The sequence below is a fragment of the Antechinus flavipes genome, chromosome 3 (assembly GCF_016432865.1).
Source record: "Antechinus flavipes isolate AdamAnt ecotype Samford, QLD, Australia chromosome 3, AdamAnt_v2, whole genome shotgun sequence".
Classification (NCBI taxonomy): Eukaryota; Metazoa; Chordata; class Mammalia; order Dasyuromorphia; family Dasyuridae; genus Antechinus; species Antechinus flavipes.
In genome coordinates this window covers 64,378,830-64,405,714 of record NC_067400.1, presented here as the reverse complement: position 1 = coordinate 64,405,714, position 26,885 = coordinate 64,378,830, and the positions used below count along the sequence as shown (strand labels likewise).

The 26,885-nt window shown below is 38.4% G+C and overlaps 1 protein-coding gene across 1 annotated transcript in view; it reads left to right on the top strand.

The window, feature by feature from the left end:
- The first annotated feature begins 2,273 nt into the window (after positions 1 to 2,273).
- LOC127553095 (sterol 26-hydroxylase, mitochondrial) overlaps positions 2,274 to 26,885 on the top strand; it is a 31,881-nt gene continuing 7,269 nt past the window's right edge. The window contains exons 1-4 of the mRNA XM_051983535.1: positions 2,274 to 2,520; positions 2,607 to 2,982; positions 23,257 to 23,447; positions 26,632 to 26,831. Coding sequence (XP_051839495.1) covers positions 2,507 to 2,520; positions 2,607 to 2,982; positions 23,257 to 23,447; positions 26,632 to 26,831 — 781 coding nt within the window. The 5' untranslated portion in view covers positions 2,274 to 2,506. The remainder of the gene's footprint in view (positions 2,521 to 2,606; positions 2,983 to 23,256; positions 23,448 to 26,631; positions 26,832 to 26,885) is intronic.

Below are 26,885 nucleotides of genomic sequence, written 5' to 3'. Positions count from 1 at the left end.
TCATTATTTTTTCCTGTCATCTTAGCCAATCCAACAGGTGTTAGTAGTATCTCAGAGTTATCTTAATTTGCATTTCTCTGATCAATAGTGATTTGGAACACTCTTTCATGTGAGTGGTAATAGTTTCAATTTCATCATCTGAAAATTGTTCATATCCTTTGACCATTTATCAATTGGAGAATGGCTTGATTTCTTATAAATTTGAATCAGTTCTCTATATATTTTGGAAATGAGGCCTTTATCAGAACCTTTAACTGTAAAGATGTTTTCCCAGTTTGTTGCTTCCCTACTAATCTTGTTTGCATTCGTTCTGTTTGTACAAAGGCTTTTTAATTTGATATAATCAAAATTTTCTATTTTGTGATCAGTAATGGTCTCTAGTTCATCTTTGGTCACAAATTTCTTTCTCCTCCACAAGTCTCTACATCAGTTCTTATAAGACTTTCCAGATTTCTCAGAATCTATCTCTTCATTCCTTACAACACAATAATAATCCATTACATTTCATATACCACAATTTGTTCAGTCATTCTCCAAAAAATGGCATCTCCTCAATTTCTTTTTTTTTCTTTTTTTTGGATAAGGCCTGCCATAAATATGTGGCAGCCATAGGCCAGCTTTATAATATAATATGATAGGTTTTTTTTTTTTCCTTCTTGGAGATAGTTTCTTTCTTTAAAAAAAAAAAAAAGCTTTTTATTTTCAAAATATATGCAAAGACAGTTTTCAACATTAGTCCTTGCAAAGCTTTGTGTTCCAAAATTTTCTCCCTCTCTTACCTCTACTCTCTCCCCTAGACAGCAAGTAATCCAACATGTGTTAAACATGTATAATTCTTCTCTCTATATATCTCGACATTTATTATGCTGCACAAAATCAAAGAGGAAAAAAATGAGGAAAAAAACAAAGCAAACAAAAAAGGTGAAAAAACTATGTTATGATCCATATTCAGTCTCCATAATCCTTTTTCTGGATGCAGATGGCTCTCTCCATCACAAGTCTATTGGAAATGTTTTGAATCACCCTAGTTTTGAATAGGCACATCCATCAGAATTGATCATCACATCATCTTGTTGTGTACAAGTCTCTTGGTTCTACTCACTTCATTTAGCATCAGTTCCTGCTGATTGGTGTTTTTTTTTTTTTTACTAGAACAATAATATTCCATAACATTTACATACCATAACTTATTCAGTCATTTCCCAACTGATGGGCATCCACTCAATTCCCAGTTCTATGCCATTTGGAGGCATAGAACTCCTTCTTTCTCCTTTCCTTCCTTCCTTCTCCCCTTCCTTCCTCTCTTCCCTCCTTCATTCCTCCCTCCCTCCCTTCCCTCTTTCCTTCCTCCTTCTCTCCCTTTCCTCCTCCCTCCCTCCCCATTCCTCCTTCCCTCTTTCCTCTTCCTCTCTCCCACCTTCCCTCTCCTCCTTTCTTCCTCTCTTCCTCCCTCCCTACCTCCCCCCTTCTTCTTTTCCCACTTTTTTCCCTCCCTCCTTCCCTTCCTCCCTCCCTCACTTCCTTCTCTCTCTCTCTCTCTTTCCTTTCTTTCTTATTTATTTTTAATAAACTTTGCTTTATGAATCATGTTGGGAGTGGAGATAGTTTCAAAATATTTTCCAAACCCCCCTTTTATCAATGAAGAAATCAAGGCATAATTCCTTGAGTCACTAGGTTGTCACACAAGTTCTTACGCGCCCGAGTGCGCGCGTGCGCATGCGCGTACACACACACATACACACACACAGAGACAGAGACACACAGAGAGAGACAGATAGAGAGAGATAGAGAGAGAGACAGACAGACAGAGACAGCGAGAGAGAGAGAGAGAGAGAGAGAGAGAGAGAGAGAGAGAGAGAGAGAGAGACAGAGAGAGAGACAGCGCGAGAGAGAGAGAGAGAGAGAGAGAGAGAGAGAGAGAGAGAGAGAGAGAGAGAGAGAGAGAGAGAGAGCACGAGCTCCAAATTGAAGCTTTGTTCTTTTGGTTGAGATGAAGACTTGTGTAGTTTTGACTTGAGGAATTACGTAATGCTAAACATTCATTTGTCCATTTATTGAGCAGCAGATGTGTCCTATACACCTATACAGCAGGAACAGGAGAGATACCCTGTCTTTATTTGTAAGGATACAGTCTGGTGCTATCCAGGTCAACAGAGACCTGAGGGCCTGGGTGAAACACTTCAGACCGCAGGCCTCTGTAGATTCGGGACAGCAAGGTATTCTCTGCCCCAAGAAATAAAGATAGGAGATACTCCTCTTCCGGACTTCTGGCTTGGGTGCTGGGGAAGAGACGCAATGCCAGAGAGAGAGGATAAGGAACTGTCGTAATTCGAAGGAACTCCGAGTCCGCGGAACCACAAGTTCCTCTACCCGTTTCATCGTTGGGACTCACCCTCTAGAAGTCACTCTCTTTATCCCCTAGGGGAGCATCCCCGTCTCGCTCCTCAAAAGTGGGGAAGAGTCTTTCCTTTCCTACCGTGTCAGACCTCAGCAGGAGCTGTGGAGAATGTGGTTTGGGAGGTAAGATTCGGGATATGTGTTGACGCATTCAAAGGGAAAGTTACTCTAGGATCTGAGAACAGAAACAATTGTTATTTTCCCTCCAGGACTCCGCCCCTTGTCCTGATCTCTCCAGCTCCGCCCGGGAGTCGGGTCCAGGAGCTAGCTCCCGGTACTTGGAGCTGGAAGCCAGTGCCTGGTATGCAGAACCTCGGGTCCCTGGCGATGCGGGGTCGCATGGCGCGCCTGTGGGCCCCTCTGCTAAGGGCCCCGGAGCGTTGTCCCCTCGGGTCTAGGGCCAAAGCTGTCGACTCTGCCGCTGTCCCCACAGCACTGACTGCGGATCCCGGTACCTTGTCCTCCTCTGCTGGGCCTGGCGATCGGCAGCTGCGCAGTCCCGAAGAGCTTTTAGGCCCTGGCGCGCTGCGCAGTTTTTTCCATCTATTCGTGCAAGGCTATGTCTTTCACCTGCACGAGCTTCAGGTACTCCGGGTAGAGGGTGGAAGAGCGCTCCCGGGCTGACCCCGGCTGAGCCGGGACGGGGAGGCTTTGGTGACAAAGGGATGCCGCAGCTCCTGAGACTAGTGGGTCTGGGAGGGCTCCCGGGGCTCTAAAAGTTGGAAGGGGTCTCAGAGCCATTCATGAGGCGGAGATCCAAGGCATACGGGGTTTGACTCTCTGACTCCAGAGACAGGGTTTTAAGAGGATTCCCTAACTCCCAGCTTGCGAGAATTACAAAAGACTTTAGGAAGGAGCTGAGCCAAAGAAGAGAAAGATAAGAAGTGAGCGGAACATCCACAGGAAAAACTATGGAATCTGAATGCTGATCGAACCATATTCGTTTCATTGTGTGTGTGCGTGTGTGTGTGGTTTCCCTTTTATTTTGTTTCTTCTTTCACATGATGAATATGGATATATGTTTCCTTGATTGCACTTAAAAAAAAAAAAAAAAGGAGGGGAAAGGGCAACAAAAGCAAATGAACATACAGGACCGCAGTTCAGTTCTCTGAGCATACCGAAGTCCATTTACTTTATCCATAGTAATAAACCCACGGAGAGATTTATTTTTACTAACCCCTAATTAAGATCTCTGTATGTAAACGTGTTGATATTCATATATAGAAGTAAGAATGCATTTCATATGCACATACAGCTTAATGAAGGATTAATGAAAACAGCTTATATTCACACAGTTTGTATATCTGCATGCCCATCATACACATACGCACAAACGTACCTATATACACATGCAAACATAAATAGATTAATGAAGGACTAATGAAAACAAATCTTTCTAATGGTTTATATGCATATGGATATATATGTTCATGTATATATGTGTATGTATATATGTATTTTGTATGCACACATGATATGTATGTATAGATATACACACATTCATATACACATAGAGCGAGAGAAAGGTATAATCTCAAGCTCTGGAGGTACAAAGACAAAAAGTAATTTCTAGCCTGAATGAACTTTCATTTAGCTGGGGATATGTGCCTTTCAAGAGATGGTAAGCATAATAGATAATGGAGTCAGCAAAGGAGGCACATGCTCCAGGGTAATTCAAGGAGGGAGAAAACCCCTTTTTTTGGGGGGGGGCAGATATTAGAGAAGCTTCACGGAGCCAAAATTGAAGTAAGGTAAGGAACTAAAAGGCAGGGATGAGGAAGGGCAATATTCTGGTGGAAGGCCTGGGCAGATGCAAAAATGAAAGAGAGAAGGTGAGGGCAAAGTGCATAAAGAGAATTGAGGTCAAATCAGGCAGGTAGAAGGTGCAGAGGAATCTCCTAATATATTGTAGAGGACAATTTCAATGATCAGTTTGGGAAGAATAGATGCAATGAAATTTTTTTTTTCTTTTTTCTTTTCTTTCTTTCTTTCTTTTTTTTTTTTTTTAATAACTTTTTATTGACAGAGCCCATGCCAGGGTAATTTTTTACAGCATTATCCCTTGCACTCACTTCTGTTCCGATTTTTCCCCTCCCTCCCTGCCCCCCTCCCCCATATGGCAAGCAGTCCTTTACATGTTGAATAGGTTACAGTATATCCTAGATACATAATATGTGTGCAGAACCGAACAGTTTTCTTGTTGCACAGGGAGAATTGGATTCAGAAGGGATAAATAACCTGGGAAGAAAAACAAAAATGCAAGCAGTTAATATTTATTTCCCAGTGTTCTTTCTTTGGGTATAGCTGCTTCTGTCCATCCTTGATCAATTGAAACTGAATTAGCTCAAGTGAGATGAGCAGAACCAGGAGATCATTATACACTTCGACAACGATATTGTATGAGGATGTATTCTGATGGAAGTGGATTTCTATGACAAAGAGACTTAACTGAGTTTCAATGGATAAATGATGGACAGAAACAGTTACACCCAAAGAAGGAACACTGGGAAATGAATGTGAACTATTTGCATTTTTGATTTTCTTCCCGAGTTATTTTTGCCTTCTGAATCCAATTCTCCCTGTGCAGTGGGAGAACTGTTCAGTTCTGCAAATATGTATTGTATCTAGAATATACTGCAACATATTTAACATATATAGGACTGCTTGCCATCTTGGGGGGGGGTGGGTGGAGGGAGGAAGGGGAAAAAACGAAACATAAGCGAGTGCAAGGGATAATGTTGTAAAAAAATTATCCTGGCATGGATTCTGTCAATACAAAGTTATTATTAAATAAAATTAAATTAAAAAAGAAAAAGAAACTGAATTAGCTCTCTTTATCGAAGAGATTCACTTCCATCAGAATACATCCTCAAACAGTATTGTTGTTGAGGTACATAATGATCTCCTGGTTCTGCTCATTTCACTTAGCATCAGTTCATGTAAGTCTTGCCAGTCCTCTCTGTTTTCATCCCGCTGGTCATTTCTTACAGAACAATAGTATTCCATAATGTTCATATACCACAATTTATTCAACCATTCTCCAATTGATGGGCATCCATTCATTTTCCAGCTTCTAGCCATGACAAACAAGGCTGCCACAAACATTTTGGCACATACAGGTCTCTTTCCCTTCTTTAGTATCTCTTTGGGGTATAAGCCCAGTAGAAACACTGCTGGATCAAAGGGTATGCACAGTTTGATAACTGTTTGAGCATAGTTCCAAATTGCTCTCCAGATTGGCTGGATGTGTTCACAATTCCACCAACAATGTATCAGTGTCCCTGTTTTCCCACACCCCCTCCAACATTCCGCATTATCTTTCCCTGTCATTCTAGCCAATCTGACAGGTGTGTAGTGGTATCTCAGAGTTATTTTAATTTGCATTTCTCTGATTAATAATGATTTGGAGCATATTTTCATATGTCTATAAATAGTTTCAATTTCTTCATCTGAGAATTGTCTATTCATATCCTTTGACCATTTGTCAATTGGAGAATGGTTTGATTTCTTATAAATTAGAGTCAATTCTCTATATATTTTGGAAATGAGGCTTTTATCAGAACCTTTGACTGCAAAAATGTTTTCCCAGTTTATCGTTTCCCTTCTAATCTTGTCTGCATTTGTTTTGTTTGTACAAAAACTTTTCAATTTAGTATAATCAAAATTTTCTATTTTGTGGCCTTAGTGATCTCTATTTCTTCTTTGGTCATAAATTCCTCCCTCTTCCACAGGTCTGAGAGGTAAACTATCCTATGCTCTTCCAATTTATTTATAATCTCATTCTTTATGCCTAGGTCATGAAGCCATTTTGACCTTATCTTGGTGTACGGTGTTACATGTGGGTCAATGCTTAGTTTCTGCCATACTGATTTCCAATTTTCCCAGCAATTTTTGTCAAATAATGCGTTCTTATCCCAAAAATTGGGGTCTTTGGGTTTGTCAAACACTATATTATTAAAGTTATTGGCTGTTTTGTCCTTTGAACCTAACCTATTCCATTGATCAACTAGTCTATTTCTTAGCCAATACCAGATGGTTTTAGTAACTGCTGCTTTATAATATAATTTTAGATCTGGTACAGCGAGGCCACCTTCATTTGATTTTTTTTTTCATTAATTCCCTTGAAATTCTTGACCTTTTGTTTTTCCATATGAACTTTGTTGTTATTTTTTCTAGTTCATCAAAGTAGTTTTTTGGAAGTCTGATTGGTATAGCACTAAATAAATAGATTAATTTAGGTAGTATTGTCATCTTTATTATATTTGCTCGCCCAATTCAAGAGCATTTAATATTTTTCCAGTTGGCGAGATCAGACTTAATTTGTGTGGAAAGTGTTTTGTAGTTTTGCTCATAAAGTTTCTGATTTTCCCTTGGCAGATAGATTCCTAAATATTTTATACAATCAGTAGTTACTTTAAATGGAATTTCTTTTTGTAACTCTAATTGTTGGGTTTTGTTGGTGATATACAAGAATGCTATGACTTATGTGGGTTTATTTTGTATCCTGCAACTTTGCTGAAGGTATGGATTGTTTCTAATAACTTTTTAGTAGAATCTCTGGGGTTCTCTAAGTATACCATGATATTGTCAGCAAAGAGTGATAATTTGGTTTCCTCATTGTCTGTTCTTATTCCTTTAATCTCTTTCTCAACTCTTATTGCCAAAGCTAGCATTTCTAATACAATATTAAATAGTAATGGTGATAGTGGGCAACCTTGTTTCACTCCTGATCTTACTGGGAATGGTTGCAGTTTGTCCCCGTTACATATGATGCTTACTGCTGGTTTTAAATAGATGCTTGCAATGAAATTTCAAATCTTGGCTCTTAATGAAAGAGTACATAATTTTTACTAGCTAATATTGAGTTGCAGAATCTGGAGTAAAGAACAAATAAGTCAGAGACCTAATAGGAGAAAAAGCAGAGAGAGAGAACAGGAAGAAAGGAAAAAACAATAATTCACATTTGGTAGCACTTTCAAGGCTTATAAAATTCTTTTCTCACAAATAAACCCTAGAGTTTGGTAACAAAAGTGTTTATAGTTTCACTGAACAGATGAGGAAACAGGCCAAAGGAGGTCAAGTGATCTGCTCTTGCAGTAGCTGGTAGTCAGTGTCAGAGCCAAAATTTGAGCCAGGAGCTTTGCTCCAAATCCACTGATTTTTCCATTATAATTTCTTGCTGTATCAATTGGACCACAGAAGGCGTCCAAGTATGTACAAGGCAGAAATGACAGTTTTCATATCTAAGAGACTCTTGTTCCTTAAGAATGCCTTCAAAACAATTGGTGCTGGGGGGAGGGGGCAGCTAGATGGAACAAGGGTTAGTGCACCAGCCCTGAAGTCAGGAGGACCTGAGTTCAAATATGACCTCAGACACTTAACACTTCTTAGCTGTGTGACCTGGGCAAGTCACTTAACCCCAATTGCCTCAGCAAAAACAAAGCAAACAAAAAATCCCCAAAACAAAAATAGCTGGTGCTGGAATGGGTAGAAGATTGTCCTGTAAAGAAAGGCCAGTGATCCATTTGCAATTTGTTTGGAGAGGAAATGATAAATTAGGGCATGAGACATTTGTCCAATGTATACACATATATACATGAATACATACATATATATGTATTTATATCTATCTTTCAAGGAATAAAACCAGAATGGTTCTGCTCTCAAGGGCATTCTATACTTAGGGGAACACAGCATTAATACAGGTGAGTAAACACAGTGTATGGGCAGCTAAGTGATGTAGTGGATAGGGTGATGGAGCTGTGATCAGGAACACTCATCTTTCTGAGTTCAAATGTGACCTCAGACACTGGGTCATAACACTGGGCAAGTCACTTAACCCTGTTTACCTCAGCTTCCTTATTTCTCAAATGATCTGGAGATATCTCTGCCAAGAAAACCCCAAATAGGGGTACAAAAGGTTGGACAAAACTGAAATGCCTGATGAACAGCAAAACATTTGCAAGATGACTGCAAAGTGATTTCAGAGGGGAGACAGTGCTGGTAACTAAGAAACAGGAACAGGAAATCTGAAGTAGCACCCAGATTCTGTATTGGAAGGAAGCTATATTTTTTTATGGAAATGAAAAAGGCATAGAATAAAAGTAAACAACACAGAACAACAAGTATCTGGTACTTTTTTGATTTAAAACTACTGTGAAGTTGGGATTTTGATTCCTCAAAAGAGACAAATCATTTGGGAACTTAAAAAACTCAACTGGTCATTTTATGTATTTATGTATTTTTAATTTTTTAAACATTTTAAATTATTTTTAAATTTTTGTTTTTTAAATGGAAAATTTTTTATTTTAAAAAATTCAAATTTACTTTCTTTTCAGTTGGAATTTTCTCCCTCCCATATCTCCTTACCCCATCCATGAAGAAGGAAAGAAAAATGAAATGCTTTACAAAACAGTCAATCAACCAAATTCCTACACTAGCCGTACCCCACACCCTCCCCAAAAAAGCAAAGCAAAGATGTTTCAATATGTTCTTTGGGTCCATTGGCTCTTTATTTGGAACTAGATATCATATTTCATCATGAGACCTTTGGATTAGAGTCTACCTGGCATTTCAACAATCATTTACCATGTGAAAACTAGAGTGCTTAGCCCAGGGAGATAAGTTGAGGATATAATTCATATAGTTTAGAGCAGTGAGAGAAAATAGATGTAAATATAATAAGATAGACATATAATAAAAACAATGAATGTTAATTATGTTAAGACTATAAACCAGTGGTTCTCAAAGTGTGAGGCAGTGAATCCTGGAGGGTCACTGAAATCCTTTCAGAGGGTCTACAAATTCAAAATTAGTTTTTTTTCTATTTATGATAAATATCTATTATGTAACCCATATAAACAAAAACTCTTTGGACATATTCTCAATAGTTTTTTTTTAAAATTTTATAATAACTTTTTATTGACAGAACCCATGCCAGGGTAATTTTTTTACAACATTATCCCTTGCACTGGCTTCTGTTCTGATTTTTCCCCTCCCTCCCTCCACCCCCTCCCCTAGATGGCAAGCAGTCCTATATATGTTAAATATGTTGCAATATATCCTAGATACATCAATAGTTGTTAATACCGTAAAGATACTGAGAAAAAGAGTTTGAGAACCACTGGTAGAATTGGAAAAGGCCTTAGGAGATGGTTTTCAGAGTTTTATGAGTTGGTTGATGAGGGGATGGGAGTGGGCATTTGTGGAGGGTCTTGCAGGCCAGACTAAAATGCAAGAGGAAAAGTGAACAGGGATCAAGAGATCACTCTGCTAGTAACTGTGACGCTGAACTACTAATGATAATGAATAAGTCCCTTACTCTCTCTGGGCCTCCCTTGCCTTGTCTGTAAAATTTGGGGTCTGGGCCAGGTCAGGTTCCTAGAATGGTCTGTGATTCTCAGTTTAGACCTGCTGAGGGGAATACTGTTGTTACTTTGTAAGGGAAAGGAACAAGTATTTATAGTATTTACTATGTACCAGGCACTGTGCTAAACTCTTTACAAATATTATCTCATGTGATTCTTTTGGCAGCCCTGGGAGGGTAAGTGCTTATTATTATCCTCACTTTGCAGTTAAGGAAACTGAGGCAAACTTGTCCAGAATCCCCCAGTAGGTATCTGAAGCCAGCTTTGAACTCAAGATCTTTGTGACTCCAGACCCTGAGCTTATCTACTTTCCATCTGGCTAGCTAATCATGACATGATTAAAACAATGTTTCAGGAGACCTGGAGTCAAGTTGGGAGGAGTTGAAAGAGCCCTGAACTTGAATTCAAATCAATAAAAAGAACCACCTTTGTCACTTATTAGCCTCCTGACTCTGAACAAATCACCATATCTCCCGCTTCAGTGCTCTTTTCTGTAGACTGCAGGTGAGGACACTTGTGCTTCCTTCCTAGTTTTTTGTGAGGGCAGTGCCATTCGAATTGGGATTATTATTTAATAGTGTTGCCCAGGATGGATGATAGAAGGGAAAGAAAGGCTGGAAGGAAGAAGGCTAAGCCAGGAGACTTAGGCCTAGATTAGGGGGATGGCAGTGGGACAAATAGGAAAAGCTGATTTGGAGAAATGGTCCTGAAGAATCGGCAGGATTGGTAAAGGATTGAATATGGGACATTTGAGAGCTTTGTCCAACTTAGGGACAGTATGCAGGCCCCAGCTGGAAGGTTCTCCCCCTTCCTCATTCTGAGGTATTTACACATTGATGATGTAACTTATAACCAGTGGGTGTGTTAATATTTAATTTAAACAACCAGCTCTCTCCTCCCCTTCTATGTTTACATTATCTACTCCAGACAATCAATAAAACCAAAAATCAAGCCCTCATTTGTAGTGTTCGCCAAATTCTGAGGGATAAATGCTCGCAATGAAAATTTTAACAATCAGCCCAGAGCCTGTTTGATTTGGAGTCAAGCATACTCCTGACTTTAACTGTTGATGGAGGCGTTGTTGGAATAAAATTCCTGCCTCCAGACTGGAAGTCAAGGATGGAAAGTGGAATTGGAAATAAATAAACATAGAATTTTCACTTTGCTTGTTTATTTGCTTTTTATTTCTCATGTATTTTTTTCCCCTTTTAGTCTGATTTTTCTTGCACAACATGACAAATGTGGAAATATGTTTAATAGGATTGCACATGTTTAATCTATATCAGATTGTGTGCTGTTTCGGGGCGGGGGAGAAGTAAGGGAGATAGAGAAAAATCTGGAACAAAAAGTCTTACAAAAATGAATGTTCAAAACTGTCTTTACATGTATTTGGAAAAAAATACTATTGAAGAAAATTGGCAACTAAGAGATTATTGGTAATTTAGGAGAAATTTCAGTTGAACAATAAAACCAGATAGCAAAGTGTTGAGTGAAGTGAAAAGAGGAGAAGTAAAGGTAGCAAGTGTCAATAAGAAGTTTTCAAGGAGTTTAACTTAGAAAAGAGAAAAGTAGATATATTGAATGATGGCTTGTAGGTCCAGGTTTTTTAGAGATGGGAAGTGGTGCAGTTCGAGTGGTCTCAATTCCTGGTGGTCAAGAGGTTAGTGGCAATAAGAAAGCTGTTAAGAATCCCCTTTAAATCAGCTGCGGGTTTAGGAGTGAAATAATTCACTCATTCCTGAATTATTAGTCGCAAAATGAGTTTATTGTTGGATAGAAATCAGTTTCTAGTGGGAAATGGAGTTTTGGCACTGAGAATGCTTTCTCTCTCTCTCTCTCTCTCTTTTTTTAAATAGCTTTTTATTTACAAGTTATACGCATGGGTAATTTTACAGCATTGACAATTGCCAAACCTTTTGTTCCAATTTTTCCCCTCCTTTCCCCCACCTCCTCCCCTAGATGGCAGGATGACCAGTAGGTTTAAATATATTAAAGTATAAATTAAATACAAAATAAGTATACATGACCAAACCGTTATTTTGCTGTACAAAAAGAATCGTGGTCTCAAGTCTTAACTGCCTAATAATATGGGTAAATTGTAGAGGTTTAAGATTTTTGTGCTTTTCATGTGGTAAAATATTCTGTGATGGAGTCAGTCATTCCATATCTCTGGGTTTCCATTTCCACATTTATATAATAGTCAATATCAAAAAGTTAGGATTGTTGAGAAGATTAAATAACATAGGTGAATGTACTTTCTGAAGACTTTTGTGAATAAATAGAGGCCGTAAAGGACAAGGGTAGAGAGCTGATCCTGAGATCTTGGAGTTCAAGTTCCATCTCTGAAGTTTGTGGAGTCATGCAGACATCATTTCCCCTCTCAATGTCCCAAATGTTAAGTTGTAGAGTATATACAGATCTACCATGATTGAGGGAGTGAGAATGCTTTCTCAGCCGGCAGAATGGTCCTGGCAAATTGCTTAGGCCATCAGCAAAGACCTTAGTTGAGGGAAGCTGTTATATTGGGTATCTTGATGGGGCCTGGAACAGCGGGAGCTTGTCAGACCAGGTGGGGGCTGGGACAGCCCGAGCTGATCAGACCAGGTGGGGACTGCAGGAGCCAGGTTCCCAGGCTTAGATTCTTAACAGTTTTCAGCCCGAATCTCCTATTGCAATTAACAACCCTTCAAAGGCGTGCTTTTTGCCCCAGATTTCTAATTGAATTAAATCTAATCTAATTGAATCAAAGGCTCTGGCATCCTGGAACTCTGGCTGAAACTCTGAAAGGGATCACAGATCAAAAGGAAATACAGTTTCTTAAAGGGACCACAACTTATAGCAAAGGAAACCATTTCCTCCAGCTTCAGAAGGACTTAGGCATGTTTGAAAGCAGTTAGAAAGGAGCTAATAAAGTGGAGAAGGATGAAAGTTCTAAAAAGGGAGGGGAGATGATTAAGGTTGCAATCTGCTAAAGAAGGTGGGAGAATGAGTACAACGGCACGAGTGGAGGGGATAGCCTTGGCTAAAAGGGCCATCTCATTGTCAGAAAATGGAGGAAGGGAAGATCGAGTGGGAATGAGATCAAGAGGCTTTGAAATAGAAGGGAAAAGAGGGAGGTCACATTGAATGATCTCACTTTTCTCAGTAAAGTGAGAGATGAGATCTTTAATTCATGTTCCTGAAATTCTAGATGACTTTATTATTTAATTATTGTATGACTGTTTACTTCATTGGTGAGTATTTCATCTGTCAGGGTCATAGAACTTGATCTCTCCATGACTCACTAGAACATCTACTAAATTACTGAGACCAGAAAAAAATGACCACCTGTTGACCAGCACTCTGGTGATGAAACTGTTCGAATCTGGGTAGCTTGATCCTCAGTCAATCAGACACACAGTCCACTGTTGGATCATAGATAGCTGTGCTGGAGAGAGGTCAAAAGATCTTCTTGTCCAACCCTATCATTTTATAGTTGAGCAGACTGAGACTCAGTTCAAGTGACTTTTTTAAGGTCCGATAATTGACAGCCAACATTTGAATTAAGGTCTTCTGACTCTTAATCCTTCCCAGTGTGGAAAAGTCTGTCAAAGTTTTTGCTTCAATGACCCACCTTTAACACCCCAAACGCCTCCATGCCCCAATGAAGCATCTGAGGACTTTAGTAGAGGATTCTTAATACTCTTCTCCGAACTTTTAACTCAATCAGTGACGTCTTCAGCTTAGGAACTCCATCCCATTCATGCCTTCCCACTCTCTGCAGCTCTTAATGTATTTCCACTAAGTTCACCCAATGTGCTAGAGACCTTGTGGACATTATGAAGGTCCTTTCTGCCCATCTGCCAACCATACTTCATCCTTACAATATGACAATCCATTTTCTCTACCATATAGATAATGTCTTTTACTCCTGTTCTTTGGAGTTCCTTGTTGGTTTTAGGTTACAGCCTGCTCTTTTCCCCCATGGGCCTCTTCATTGCCTTCTAATTGATATTTATTTTTATTTCTTTCATTTCTCTACTACATTACAACAGTGAGAGAATGATAGTATTAAAAAGATGGACCTTTGTTTTCATGAGAGGCTTGAAGTCTGCATTGTTTTGGAGCTCGAGGCAATCAGCACAATGTTATCTATAATGAAAGAAGCACTTGGAAAACATTGTTATCCTCAGGGTCTGTGTACCAGTTTATTTTTATAATTATTATTGTTTGCTTGTTTTAACTTGTATGCTTCTCTTGTGTTAAAATGTGATGGGCTTAGAAACAGGACTTACCACTCAAGTGGTAACTGAGAGGGAGAATGTCAGGAGAGTAGGCATGAGTAATCACAGCTGTTTCTAGCTTTCTTACTCTGGGTTTTCCCTTCACTGTTTATCCCAGCTCCATGGGCCTTATAAAATCTGGAGCTGGGATCCTGCTGCTGCCATGGTTACTGTCACCAACACCACTCCTGACCTTTTGGGACTTCTTAAGACAATCCATCCTCTGGCTTCCCCCGGATTGTTGTTCAGTTGTGTCTGACTCTTCATGACAAGTACATTGGGCTTTCTTGGCAAAGATACTCAAGTGGTTTGCTATTTCCTTCTCCAGATCTCCTGGAGGAACTGAAGCAAATAGGGATTAAATAACTTGTCCAGGATCACGTAGTAAGTGTCTGAGTCTGAATTTGAACCCAGATCTTCCTTTCTCCAGGTTCAGTGAGCTATCTACTATACTATGTACCTATCCCCAGTCTCAAATTAGATGTATACAAATCCATTTTTTCCATTATTTCAGCTAAAAACAGAATTGGCTTTTCCCCAAACTAGCATACTTTGTAGGTCAAAAAAGCCTTACATGAGTCAGACAAAAGAAAAGTGTTGTCGTGGAAAGAGCATGGAACTAGAAAGACCTGTATTCAACCCCCAGTTCTGCCATTTTTGATTTATAGATTACACAAACCTGGGAAAGATGTTGGACAATAGAGGCAGGTCCAAATAATCAACATGAGCTAGAATATCTGGACACTTCTAATAAGATGAAATGGAATGGAATAAATATAAAATCTTGTAAAGTCATTTTTATAAGTGCAAGCTGGAGGAGGCAGTCCAAGGTCAAACAGATTTACAACTATAAATCATTACCAACTCTTCATTCTTCCCCACCTCATCCAATATTCAATCAGTTGCCAAATTCAGTTGATTCTATCTCTATAACATTTCTCATTTCTGTCCCCTTCTCTCTAGCCACAATTTTAAATTACTACAGTAACTTCCTAATTGATGCATTTATGTCACATCTTTTCCATTCCAATCCTCAAGATATGACTTGTTTCCTCATAGAGGGAAGGAAGTTTATCCTCTCTTTTAGTTTATAAACTTCCATTGTGCGCTCCTCAAGGATGAAGACTGTCTTAATAAACTTTCTCTTTCTGTTCTCCCTCCCTTCCTTCTTCCCATTGGTCATTCTCTATCCGTTTCTTATATCTATCTATACTAATCACTCTTCCCAGCCTCCTTTATGATTCAAATCAAAGCTATCAACACATTATTATGGAATTAATTAATTGGCCTTTTGGGCTCCTTTGACTCTGAGCTGTATATATAAGATTTGAATATATATAAGATTTGAATATATACATATATATATATATATATATATATATATATATATATATATATATATATATATATATATATGATTTGAATAAGCTATTCCTATCATTAACTATATCTTTGACATATGTGGGCCTTTAATTTAATAAGAAGAAAAGAGCAGGGTGGGTTGTATTTGGGAACAGCACAAAGCTTTTGAAGATACCCTGAAACACAATAACATTTTCCTACCAAAGCATCCTTTTGGAGATACTTGGGAATCATAGAATCCTACTATTTCTAAAGAATCAAAATGACTATTGAAAAGGCAATAAAGAGATCACAGTAGATATACTTAAGCTGAAGCATTTTATAAACCTAAATCATGACATTTAACTTGGTTTGAACTAGGAAGAGGTCATTCATAGCATCAAGGCATGAGGTAGAATCTTGGGGGAAGCTGGTGATTACTTATTTAGCACCTCTGTTTAATGAAGGAGTATGAGTTCACTCCTGAAGGGAGAGAAATGAAAAAAAAAATAAAGGGACTAAAAAAGACTCTCTTTTTTTTTCAATAGTATTTTATTTTTCCAAATATGTGTAAAGATAGTTTTCAACATTCATTTTTCCCCCTAAGGCAATTGGGGTTAAGTGACTTGCCCAGGGTCACACAGCTAGTAAGTGTTAAGTGTCTGAGATCAGATTTAAACTCAAGTCCTCCTGATTTCAGAGCTGCTGCTCTATCCACTGCACCACCTAGCTGCCCCCCAACATTCATTTTTGTAAGATTTTGTGTTCCAATTTTTTTCTCCCTCCACTTTACCTTCCACCTAGCTGCCCCCCAACATTCATTTTTGTAAGATTTTGTGTTCCAATTTTTTTCTCCCTCCACTTTTACCTTCCCCTTCCCCAAGACAGCAAGCAATCTGATATAGGTTTAAAAAGATTTTAAAGCGCATTTTCATATTTATAATTTTGTGCAAGAAAAATAAGATCAAAAGGGGAAAAAAATCACAAGAAAAAGCAAACAAAAGGGTGAAAATACTGTATGTCGATACACGTTCAGTCTCCATAGTTCTCTCTGGTTGTAGGTGATATTTTGCATCCCAAGTCTATTGGAATTGTGTTGGATCACTGCATTGCTGAAAAGAGCTAAGTCTATCACAGTTGTTCATCACATAATCTTTTTTTTTTTAATTTTTAAAAAAGTTTATTTGAAATATACTTTGTTTCGTGAATTATATTAGGAGAGAAAAATAAGAGCAAAAGGTTTTTCCATGGTTGGAAAAACATGGAAGAGATTAAAGAAAATAGAAAAAAGAAGTGAACATAGCATGTGGTGATTTATATTCAGTCTCCTTGTTCTTTTTCTGGATGCAGATGGCATTTTCTGTCCAAAGTTCATCACATAATCTTGCTGTTCCTGTGTACAATGTTCTCCTAGTTCTGATTGCTTCACTCAGTATCAGTTCATGTTAGTCTTTTCTGAATCAGTCTTATAAAGAGACTCTCTTGATGAAACTTTCACAGTAGAGGGCTTTGGGCAGCTCAACTGGATTTCCTTCTTCTCTTATAAAATGATACCTGTCAGCATAAAATTGTATGTCTTAAGATACATGTTCTAAATATAATAGTTTATTGATTTATCTAGAAGTTTTTCTCCCTATCAGGGACTATTTATTGAAGATGACAAAATAACCTTCTGTGCTTGTGTTGCCAAAGTTAATTATTGGCTGATTTGATACTGAGTTAGTGAGGAGGAGGTAGGTAGGTGGTATGAAAATAATATAGTGTATCTAGTATAGCTATTAGTTACACCCAGTGTTAAGTTTTGAGAGCAGGAATGTGCTATGCATGCATGTGTTACTCAATGGTGTTAAATTTGCAAAAATATGTCTCCTAAAGACTAATCTTCTCAGGTACCATGCCTAAAATTTATATTGCTGCAACAGGAAATATCTTGGTTGATTATACATAATCTACTTTCATTGATAAATGACCAAATGAGATAAGCATACAGGGTAAGGTACTTAATTTTGGCCTTACTATAAAAATAGAATTTATTTCAAGTAAAGTCATGGCTGTTTATGAAGTACTTGCTGTGAGTCCTACACAGTGCTAAGCACTGGGAATCCACATATGAACAGAAAAAAGATATCCCTGACCTCAAAGAGGTTATATTCCAATGGGGGAAGACAACACATAATAGAAAGTTAAAAAAGGAAGAAATGAAGATTCATAGATAGGCAGGAGTGCAGTCTGGAGAGGGATAAAGATATGAGTGACCGGGGTACCTTCCTTAAAATGGCAATTCTGGAAGGAACTGGCCAGAGAGAGAAACTGAAAGAGGAAACAGAAATTTCAATGTGTTAAGTCCAGGGGATGAAGCCTCTCCTCTTTTCTCTCTCTGTCTCTTGTCTTTTTCTCTCTGTCTCTTTTTTTCTTTCCTTCCTAAAAATCTTTTTACATCTTCACCCATTTGTTTTATTCTTTTTCTGAGGAAATGGCTTTTTTGCCAAGGCCAACTTCTCTACCTATGCCCTGGATCACCTCCTCTCTCATCTTCTTCAGCAACTTGCCCTAACTGATCATTCTCTATTTTTCTTTTAACTTTAATATACTTGTCCTCTCCTCACTGCCTGCCAAAATAGCAGCTTCATTCAAACTGAGACCTGTTGGAGACCTAAGTTTAAAAAGAGGTCTCCCATTTCATCCAAGGTTATTGTCTTGATCTATGTCTTTCTATTGGACCCAGATGGCTCTGAAAGGGAAAATGAGCAGGTGACCTTGCCCATCCCTCCCTCACTTAAATCCAGTTCACTTGTATGTCACGGCATCACCTCCCTGATGTCATCTTCATCTTCATCTTCAAGAAGGAAGGACAAACGACAACTCAGACTTCATCTGTCCTTTAAAATCATCCAAACTGAACTAAAAACAGTCATATCATAGTTTTACTTCCTTTCACTGCAAAAGGCCTAGAAAACAGTTGCTCCACTTCCTCACTACCGACTCACTTCTCAATTCTTTGTGGTCTGACTTCCAACCCCACCACTAAAAATGCTCACAATTTCTTAATTGCTTTATCTGATGATCTATTTGTTTGTTTGTTTGTTTGTTTGCATCTTACTTGATGACTTTGCAACTTTTGGTACTACTGAATGCTTCCTTCCACCTAGAAACTCTCTCTTTCCTTGTCTTCCAGGGTACTGCTTAATCATGGTTCTCTTTCTACTTATTGAGCAGTCTTTCTCAACTCCTTTCCCCTATATTCCATTCCCTAAACTTCTGTGTATTCAAAAATTCTGTCCTGGACTATTTTTGCTTTCTATTTATTTTCTTCCTTTCTCATTGGCTTCCATGGGTTCAGTGATCAACTCCAGCCAGCTGACTCCCAAATCTCTACATCCAGCCTTATTTCTGTATTTAATTCTAGTACTGCATCACCAATGGCTTGCTAGAAATCTTTACTGGACATGATATAGGCATCTCAAGCTCTAAAAGACTAGGGTTTCTAGTATAGTTGCCCATGAGCCCTCATCCACATGTTTCTCATTGGTGACCAACAGTAGAATTTTATTAGCACCTAGAAGAGAGATTTTGCTGAAAAGATATAGCAAGAACCTTCTTATTACATATACATTCTTATATGTTCCTACTTCCTCTTCATTGTACAATGAAATGTTTCTTTTAATTAATAATTGAGAATAAAATAGTTAGTACCAAATAGACTGTAGCATATTAATAACAATGAACCACATACCAAAAGCCACATAAAAGTATCATTGAATAGATATAGAACTGGAGAAGGAGATAGTCCATTCTGGTAGAGGAGCAAAAAATGATTACTCTGACACATATAATGTCAGGACAATCAGAGTAAGGCTCAGAACATGTTTCATGGACTTCTAGTAGATGACTTATGGATGTAGATAGTTAAGGGGGACTACAGAAGTTGATAGCCTTCTGAATCAGTGGTTTATGGTTTTCTCAGTTAGAAGGAGTACCCAATGCAGCACATACCCCCTGAGGTACTGAAGGAAGTGAAACTGGCTAGGATAAAACAAAAGTCACTGATCTCAGAAACTGGCCAGATGAACCCAGTTTAAGTCTATATAACAAAGTCCTCTCATCCCAACTTCCAAGATAATTTCTTCCCACCCCACTCCCCAAGATTGCATAATTTATTGTTTGTTGATTGCTTCTCCTTTTCCTCCTAAAAAACCCCAACAAAAACCAGACCCCCAAACATTTGACATAGCAGAGCAAGATGTAGCCCTAAAATCTCTCCTCCACAAGCAGTCTTCTGTGCCTGAGTTAAGATCACACAAGACTTGACAGCCTTCATATTTATCTGAATTCTTCATACTGGTTATTTCTGATGCAATAATATTCAATTATATTCATATCTCAGAGGTTATTCAGCCATTCTCTAATCAATGACCATCCACTTTATTTCCAGTGTTTTACTGCCAGGAGGAGTGCTTCTATGAATATTTAAATGTTTTTCTACTTAAAGTACTATTTAGATAAATTCATCTTATTTAAAATAGATCATAAGATCATAGAATTTCAGAATCTGAGTTGGAAGAAGCTTGTCATCTTAACCAGTAACTGAATACAAATCCCCAGTGTGATAAACTTAATGGAGAAAGAAACAACAGACACTCCACATTTTAGCTAAAAAGTTTGTTGCAAGCACATTTATTATTTTACAAGTTATTGGAATACACGGGAGCCAACTGACAATGGCTGCTTGGAGATCTAACCCAGAATGGAGTTCCTCTTGCGAGAGGATGATACAAGGAGACTGAGAGGCAGTTGCTGTTCTCTGACCTCTCTCCTCTTCTCTCTGCCTCCAATTTATTTCATTCCCAGTCCACAAGCAACACCTGTGTCAGCAAAGGCTGCCTTGTAACTCCTTCAGATGTTATGATCCACAGCTGTGGAGGCTTTCAGAAAATTGACTTGTCAATTTGTCAAAATACAACAAGTATTTTGCTTAAAGTTTTGGTTTAGTAGCGTTCCCCCAGCTACACAGAGAATTTCTCTGACTCAAGCAATTTTCAAGCCACATTTTTGTATCAAAAATCAAAAGATGAAGAAAATCTATAGCAAGAAAAAGAGCAAAATACATGATGGGGCTCAAACCTAGGTATTTGCAAATAACTTTTTTTTACTAGTAGAGAGAATGATTACTCAAATCTTCCATGCATAGGGATGGAGTGGGCAGAGCTTAGGAAGGTAAAGGAAATTTTTGTCTTTCCTCTGACTTCTAGAAAGGACTCCTGCAGCTCCAGGTTCTCTTCAGGGAGAGGTCTTTGAAGGGAAAACAAGCAGGGAAGAAGTCTAAAGAGCTGGTCCCTATTTCCAGCATGGCACACTACAGACTAGAGAATTTCCCCAAGAGTTTGACTGGGGACTTTGTTTCTTGGTTGAGCTGAAATAATTTATTCCCTGTGTGGGAGCTCATTCTTTCTGTGTATTGCTCAATATATCAAAATCTGTACAACTTCTCAGTTTTCTGTTTGCAGTTGAATTGTTTAAAGGGGATTATTTGCTACTCGATATTGTGATATTATTTAATCTCCCCCCCCACTTAATAGTATTTTTTCCCAATTACATATAAGATAGTTTTCATTTCTTTTTTGTAAGATTTTTTGTAAGACCCCCTTCCTCCTGCCCTTCCCACTTGCCCAAGAGAACAAGCAATCTAATATACATGCACAATTATGTTAAACATAATTCCGTATTATTCATGTTTTGAAAGAAGAGTCAGAAAAAAGGGGGGGGGGACCATGAAAAAGAAAAAATGAAAAACTTTTTTTTCCCATTAAAAAAAAATGAAAATAGTATGCTTTAATCTGCATCTGGTCTCCAGTTCTTCCCCTGGATGTGGATGATATTTTCCATTAAAAGTCTTTTGGAATTATCTTATATTACTGTATTGCTGAGGACAGCTAAGTCTATCAGTAGTTGATCATCACGCAATATTGCTGTTACCGTGTATAATGTTTTCCCTGTTCTGTTCACTTCACTTAGCATCAGTTCATGTAAGTCTTTCCAAGTTTTTCTAAATTCTACCTACTCAACATTTGTTATAGAACAATAGTATTCCATTACATTCAGGTACATAGCTTGTTCAATCTTTCTTGGACTGATGGGCAATTCCTCAATTTCCAATTCTTTGCCACCACAAAAAGGGCTGCTACAAATATTTTTGTACCTAGTATACCTTTTGTGGCCTATCAAAGAGAGCCAGCATTATTTGGGTTTAAGAAATGGTCCTTAAGTACGAAATCTAACCTGTGAACTCCAAGATATTGAGGAAGGAAGGAAGCAAACAAGCAAGCAAGCAAGCTAGCTCTGTTACCTAGTCCTCAGTGGAACAGCTCCTACTCACAAAGGTTATTGTTTGTCCTTTATTCTCAAAGGTGACCTCTCAGATTGATTCCTTTTTTTGTTTTTTTGAGACTATTTTCTGCATAATTTCTTATTTAGCACTAATTATTGAATGACATTGCCTCAGTCAAACTGAGACTTGTTAAAGGTGTTAGTTTAGGCTAAGGTCTCCCTCTGCATCTAAGGCCATCTCCAGTCATCCTGATGAATGGACCTATATGGCTATGGAGGGAATGAGGCAGGTGACTTTGCACAGCCCTCTCTCACTTAAAATCAACTCACTTGAAGATCATGACTTCTTTCAAGAACAAGGGACACACAGCAACAAAAACAATGGCACTCTATTTTCTCTGACCAGGGCAGAATGTAGGTGGGCTATTTCTTTGCTAATTATAGATAGTCTAACATTCTTTTTAAAAAAAATAATATTAGAATTAATAAAAACATTGTATCCTTTTAGTACATTAACCCTTTTCCACTTAGCTTTGGGTTATGATATAATTTGACATGTGTTACACCTGTGCGTACAAATATTCTTATTTTTATTCTGTGGCTGGGGAAATTAAGGCAGAGATAAGAGAAATGAACTTACATGAGGTCACATTCCTAGGATTCCAGCTAGTATTTAAACCTGAATTTTATGATTCCAAAGACAGTGCTCTTTCCACTATATCACTGCAGAACCACAGAAGACCCCAAACCCTGGAGATAGTTCTGGGCTCTGGGCTACAGAGTCCAAGCTAACTTTAGACTAGATACTGATGTAATCCATAGCGATTCTGCCATCAGGCATACCCCACACCCTGGGTACTCCTCAAATACCCCAGTTGCTCATAAATTCCATACTAGGAATTCAGTTTTATGTGACATTTCTGATTAGAGGCTGCTAAGGGGTACCACAATGTACAGAGTATTGGACCTGGAGTTAGAAAGATCTGAATTCAAACCCAGCCTCAGTTATCACTAGCTGTGTGACCCTGAGAAAATAAGTTAACTTCTACCTTCATTTTCTCATCTATAAAATGGGAATAATAATCACACCCATTTCCTAAGGTTGTTGTGAGAATAAATATTTGTAAAGTGTGTAGCAAAGCACTGACGTATAGAAGACATTTAATAAATGCTTCCTTCCTTCCTTCCTTCCTTCCTTCCTTCTTCCTTCCTTCCTTTCTTTCTTCCTTCCTTCCTTCCTTCCTTCCTTTCTTCCTTCCTTCTTTCCCTCTTTCCTTCCCTCTTTCCTTCCTTCCCTCCTTCCTTTCTTCCTTCCTTCCCTCTTTCCTTCTTTCCCTCTTTCCTTCCTTCCCTCCTTCCTTTCTTCCTTCCTTCCTTCCTTCCTTCCCTCTTTCCTTCCTTTCTTCCTTCCTTCCTTCCTTCTCTCCTTCCTTCCCTCTTTCCTTCCTTTCTTCCTTCCTTCCTTCTTTCCCTCTTTGAACTCTCTTCTCTACACACCCCACTCCCAAACCCAGCTTCTGTTTTTTCCAGACCCCTAGTTACCCAGCCCTGGTTGTTTCCTACAGGTGGCTTTAAAGAAAAAGTATGGGCCAATCTGGAAAACAGTTATAGGACCTTATACCAATGTGAATCTGGCGAGTCCATCATTGATAGAGCAACTGATGAGGCAGGAGGGGAAGCACCCTTTGCGAAGTGACATGGCTCTCTGGAAGGAACACCGTGATATTCGAGGATATTCCTATGGACCTTTCACCATGTGAGCCCAGGGACACTGGAATGGGAGGGGGCTTGGTCACTGTCATCTTTAGTATTGGTTATTATCAAGAAGGGGTACATTGGGAATGGATGGATGGATGGATGAATTAATGAACTGGTGAAGCTTACTGTATGCAAAGCACTGTGCTAAGGACTGGGGGAACAGCGAGAAAAGTAAGAAAGTCCCTACTTTCTAGGTGCTTGCATTCTGGTTGGAGAGCCAACACCTATGGAAGGTTTCTGTTGCAAATCAGTTGGAAAATCCCATAATCCTTGAAGTACAGCAGCAGAACAGATTGCTAGAGTTTCTTCTTTAATGTTTTTTTCCACTGACAAAATTATATTGGTGCTTGATGTTGAAACATCTGATGGTGTCATGTAGTCCCAATATAGTGGGTCCAGGAGGCCTGACACTGAGCCAAGCAGTGATATTTAAGTTTTCTGTCCCGAGGTTATAGACTTGGAGCTGGAAATGACTTCAATCTCATTCTATGAATAGGAAAGCCAAGAGAAAAGGGACAATTTGCCTAATGGCACTTCAAGAGCCAGAATTGAAACCCTCTGACTCTCTTGTCAGAGAAGATGTATCTGGCTGACCCCTCTAGACAGTGTCTGTTTGATTGAAAAGTTGTTTTGAAATCATGATTTAAATATTTGACTGACTGCTAAAATAAAATGCTACTTTAAGCCATTAGTCAGAAAGTCATCAATTTTAATTAAAAAAAAAACTTTTACAAAAATCCTATTCTTGTCAATAACAACTCGGATATATTCAGTGCTTTGCAGTTAGGTGGCACCCTAGTAAATAAAAGCCTATTGTCAGGAAAACTCATGTTCATGATCTGACCTTAGACACTTACCAGCTATGTGAGCCTGGGCAAGTCACCTCACCCTGTTTGCCTCAGTTTCCTATCTGTCAAATGAACTGAAGAAGGAAATGGCAAATCACTCCAGTATCTTTGCCAAGAAAACCTCAAATAGGGTCATGAAGAGTCAGACATGGCTCAATAGCAATAAAAGTTTTCAAATGGCTTTCTCCACAATACCCCAATAAGGTATATCACACTTGCTATTATTCCTATTTTACAGATGCAGAAACAGAGAAACCAATCTCATAATTAATAAGTGTACGAGCTCAAATCCACATCTTTTAATTTCTAGTCTAGTTAGCTGTCTGAAACAGTGCTTCTGGCTGTTTAACTTTAAGTTTAAGTTTAGAGTTTTTAAGTTTAACTTTAAGTTTTACTTTTAGTTTAACTGTTGCTTTAAGTTTAACTGTTTAGATTTAGAAGGCACACTCACAGGTCCATTTCAAATGAGTTTGAAAGGTGTGCTAAGAAAACTGAATTCTTTTTGGGTTATTTTATGTGTCAGTAGCTGATGGAAAGAGAACATAAGAATCTAGAACTAGAAGGGATCTTAGAAGCCAGAGATACTCATAAAGTCATGGAGAAGGAGGAGACCAATGAATTTCCATTTCATATGAAACAATCAGATATTTGAGACATCATTTGATGCCTCACAATTAAGAAGTTACTCTTTTTTTTAAAAGCTTTTTATTCTCAAAGCATATGTATGGATTGTTTTTCAACATTAATCCTTGCAAAACCTTGCGTTCCAATTTTCCCTCTCCTTCCCCCATCCCCTTCCCTAGATAGCAAGCAATCCAATATATGTTAAACAGGATAAAAGTATATGTTTAATCCAAAGAAGTTACTCTTAAAAGCAAATGTTTTGTTTTTGGTGACTGGACACCCCTGTCCTCTTCAAGTCTTTTTCAAGAATAAAGTATCTTTTCTAATACCAAAAAGTGAGAATATTGACTTAAGAGGAACTCCTCCCTTCATGTTAAAATGCTTCTGTACTTGAATGGCTATCATTAAAACTGTCACTGAAATCCTTCTATATTTTAACAGCATCAGAAGTAAGACTAATTCTTTACATGTTATTGGAGGGAATAGTCTTTGGGTTACCATATGCAAGTAGTACAGTTCTCTTTAACCTAATTTGAAGAGCCTAAGATGAAAGAAGCATAATTGTGTTCAAGAAATAGCTATCCAATTTGAACAACTAATTGACACAGTGGATAGGATGCTGAGCTTGGAGCCAGGGAGACCTGAATTCAAATCTGATCTCAGATACTTATTCCCTATATGATCCTGGCTAAATCACTTAGCCTCTGTAAAATGGGAATAATAATAACATCTACCTCCCTAGAGTTCTTGTGAGGGTAAAATAAAATAAAATTTGCAAACTACTTTAAAAACCTTTAAGGAATAACTGTGAGTGTTGTTATTATCTTTAGCTGGGCACAGGTTAGTAAATAAATACCTGTTCTATGAATGAATAGGAAATTGTGAAATTGAGCTCCTGATAAGAGTCCATGGCTTGACATGACCTACTTGAAAAGTTTTTCTTAAAAACTTCCATAAACACATTGTTTCTCAGAATGGGAAGGAACCTTGATGATCATGGTTTCCCTTATTTTACATGTCTCAAATGTGTGAATGACCAAAGAATTGCTGTGAGATCTTAAGCAAAAACTGTAGTTAGATAGGAAGTCTTTAAAAAGAGAAAGCATCTTAACAACAAAAAAATTTGATTTAAAAATTTTAAACCTGTTCCTCCTCTCACTTATCCTGATGGGGTGGGAGTTTGGGGACATATCAAGCCCCCCTTCCTTTCAAGAATGAATACTTCAGTGGCCAGCTAGGTAATGCAGTGGTAAAGTAGAATTGAGTTCCAGTAAGATCCCAGACACTTACTAGCTGTGTGACTAGTCAGTTAATCCTGTTTGCCTCAGTTTCCTTATTTGTAAAATAAAAGAAGGAAATAGGTTATGAAGAGGCTCTCAAAGTGAATGGGTAATAGTGGGGTGTGGGAAGGATTTCTGCTGGAGAGGCCCCCTTCTCTCCCTTTCCTTTACCCTTGAATAAAATCTCAGTCTTTTAACCTGTGTAATGAGTGTTTTGGATTATATTGCTTCTATAAAATCTTTTCTACCTCTAACTGATCAGAATTAAGGCCCTATCTCTATTTGTCATTAAATCAAATCCATGCTATTCATGTCCATTCTTCACCTTCCATTCTATATACCTATTCCATTCTCCATTTCCATGCAGACCCTTCTGATCCTCTCACCCAATCTCCCTCTCCCACTTTGCTCCATACCGTGTCACTCACAGGCAAGGAGAAAAATGGTACCAGCTTCGTCAGGCTCTGAACCCACGGATGCTGAAACCGTCAGATGCTGCCCTGTATACAGATTCTATTAATCAGGTGGTGGAGGATTTGCTGATTCGACTAGAAGACATAAAGATAAAGAGCCCCTCAGGGGACCAGGTGCTGGATGTTGCTCATCTCTTCTACCTCTTTTCCTTAGAAGGTATGTGGGGGTAGAGGAACAGGGTGAAGAGAAGAAGGCTGAGATTTAAGGGGA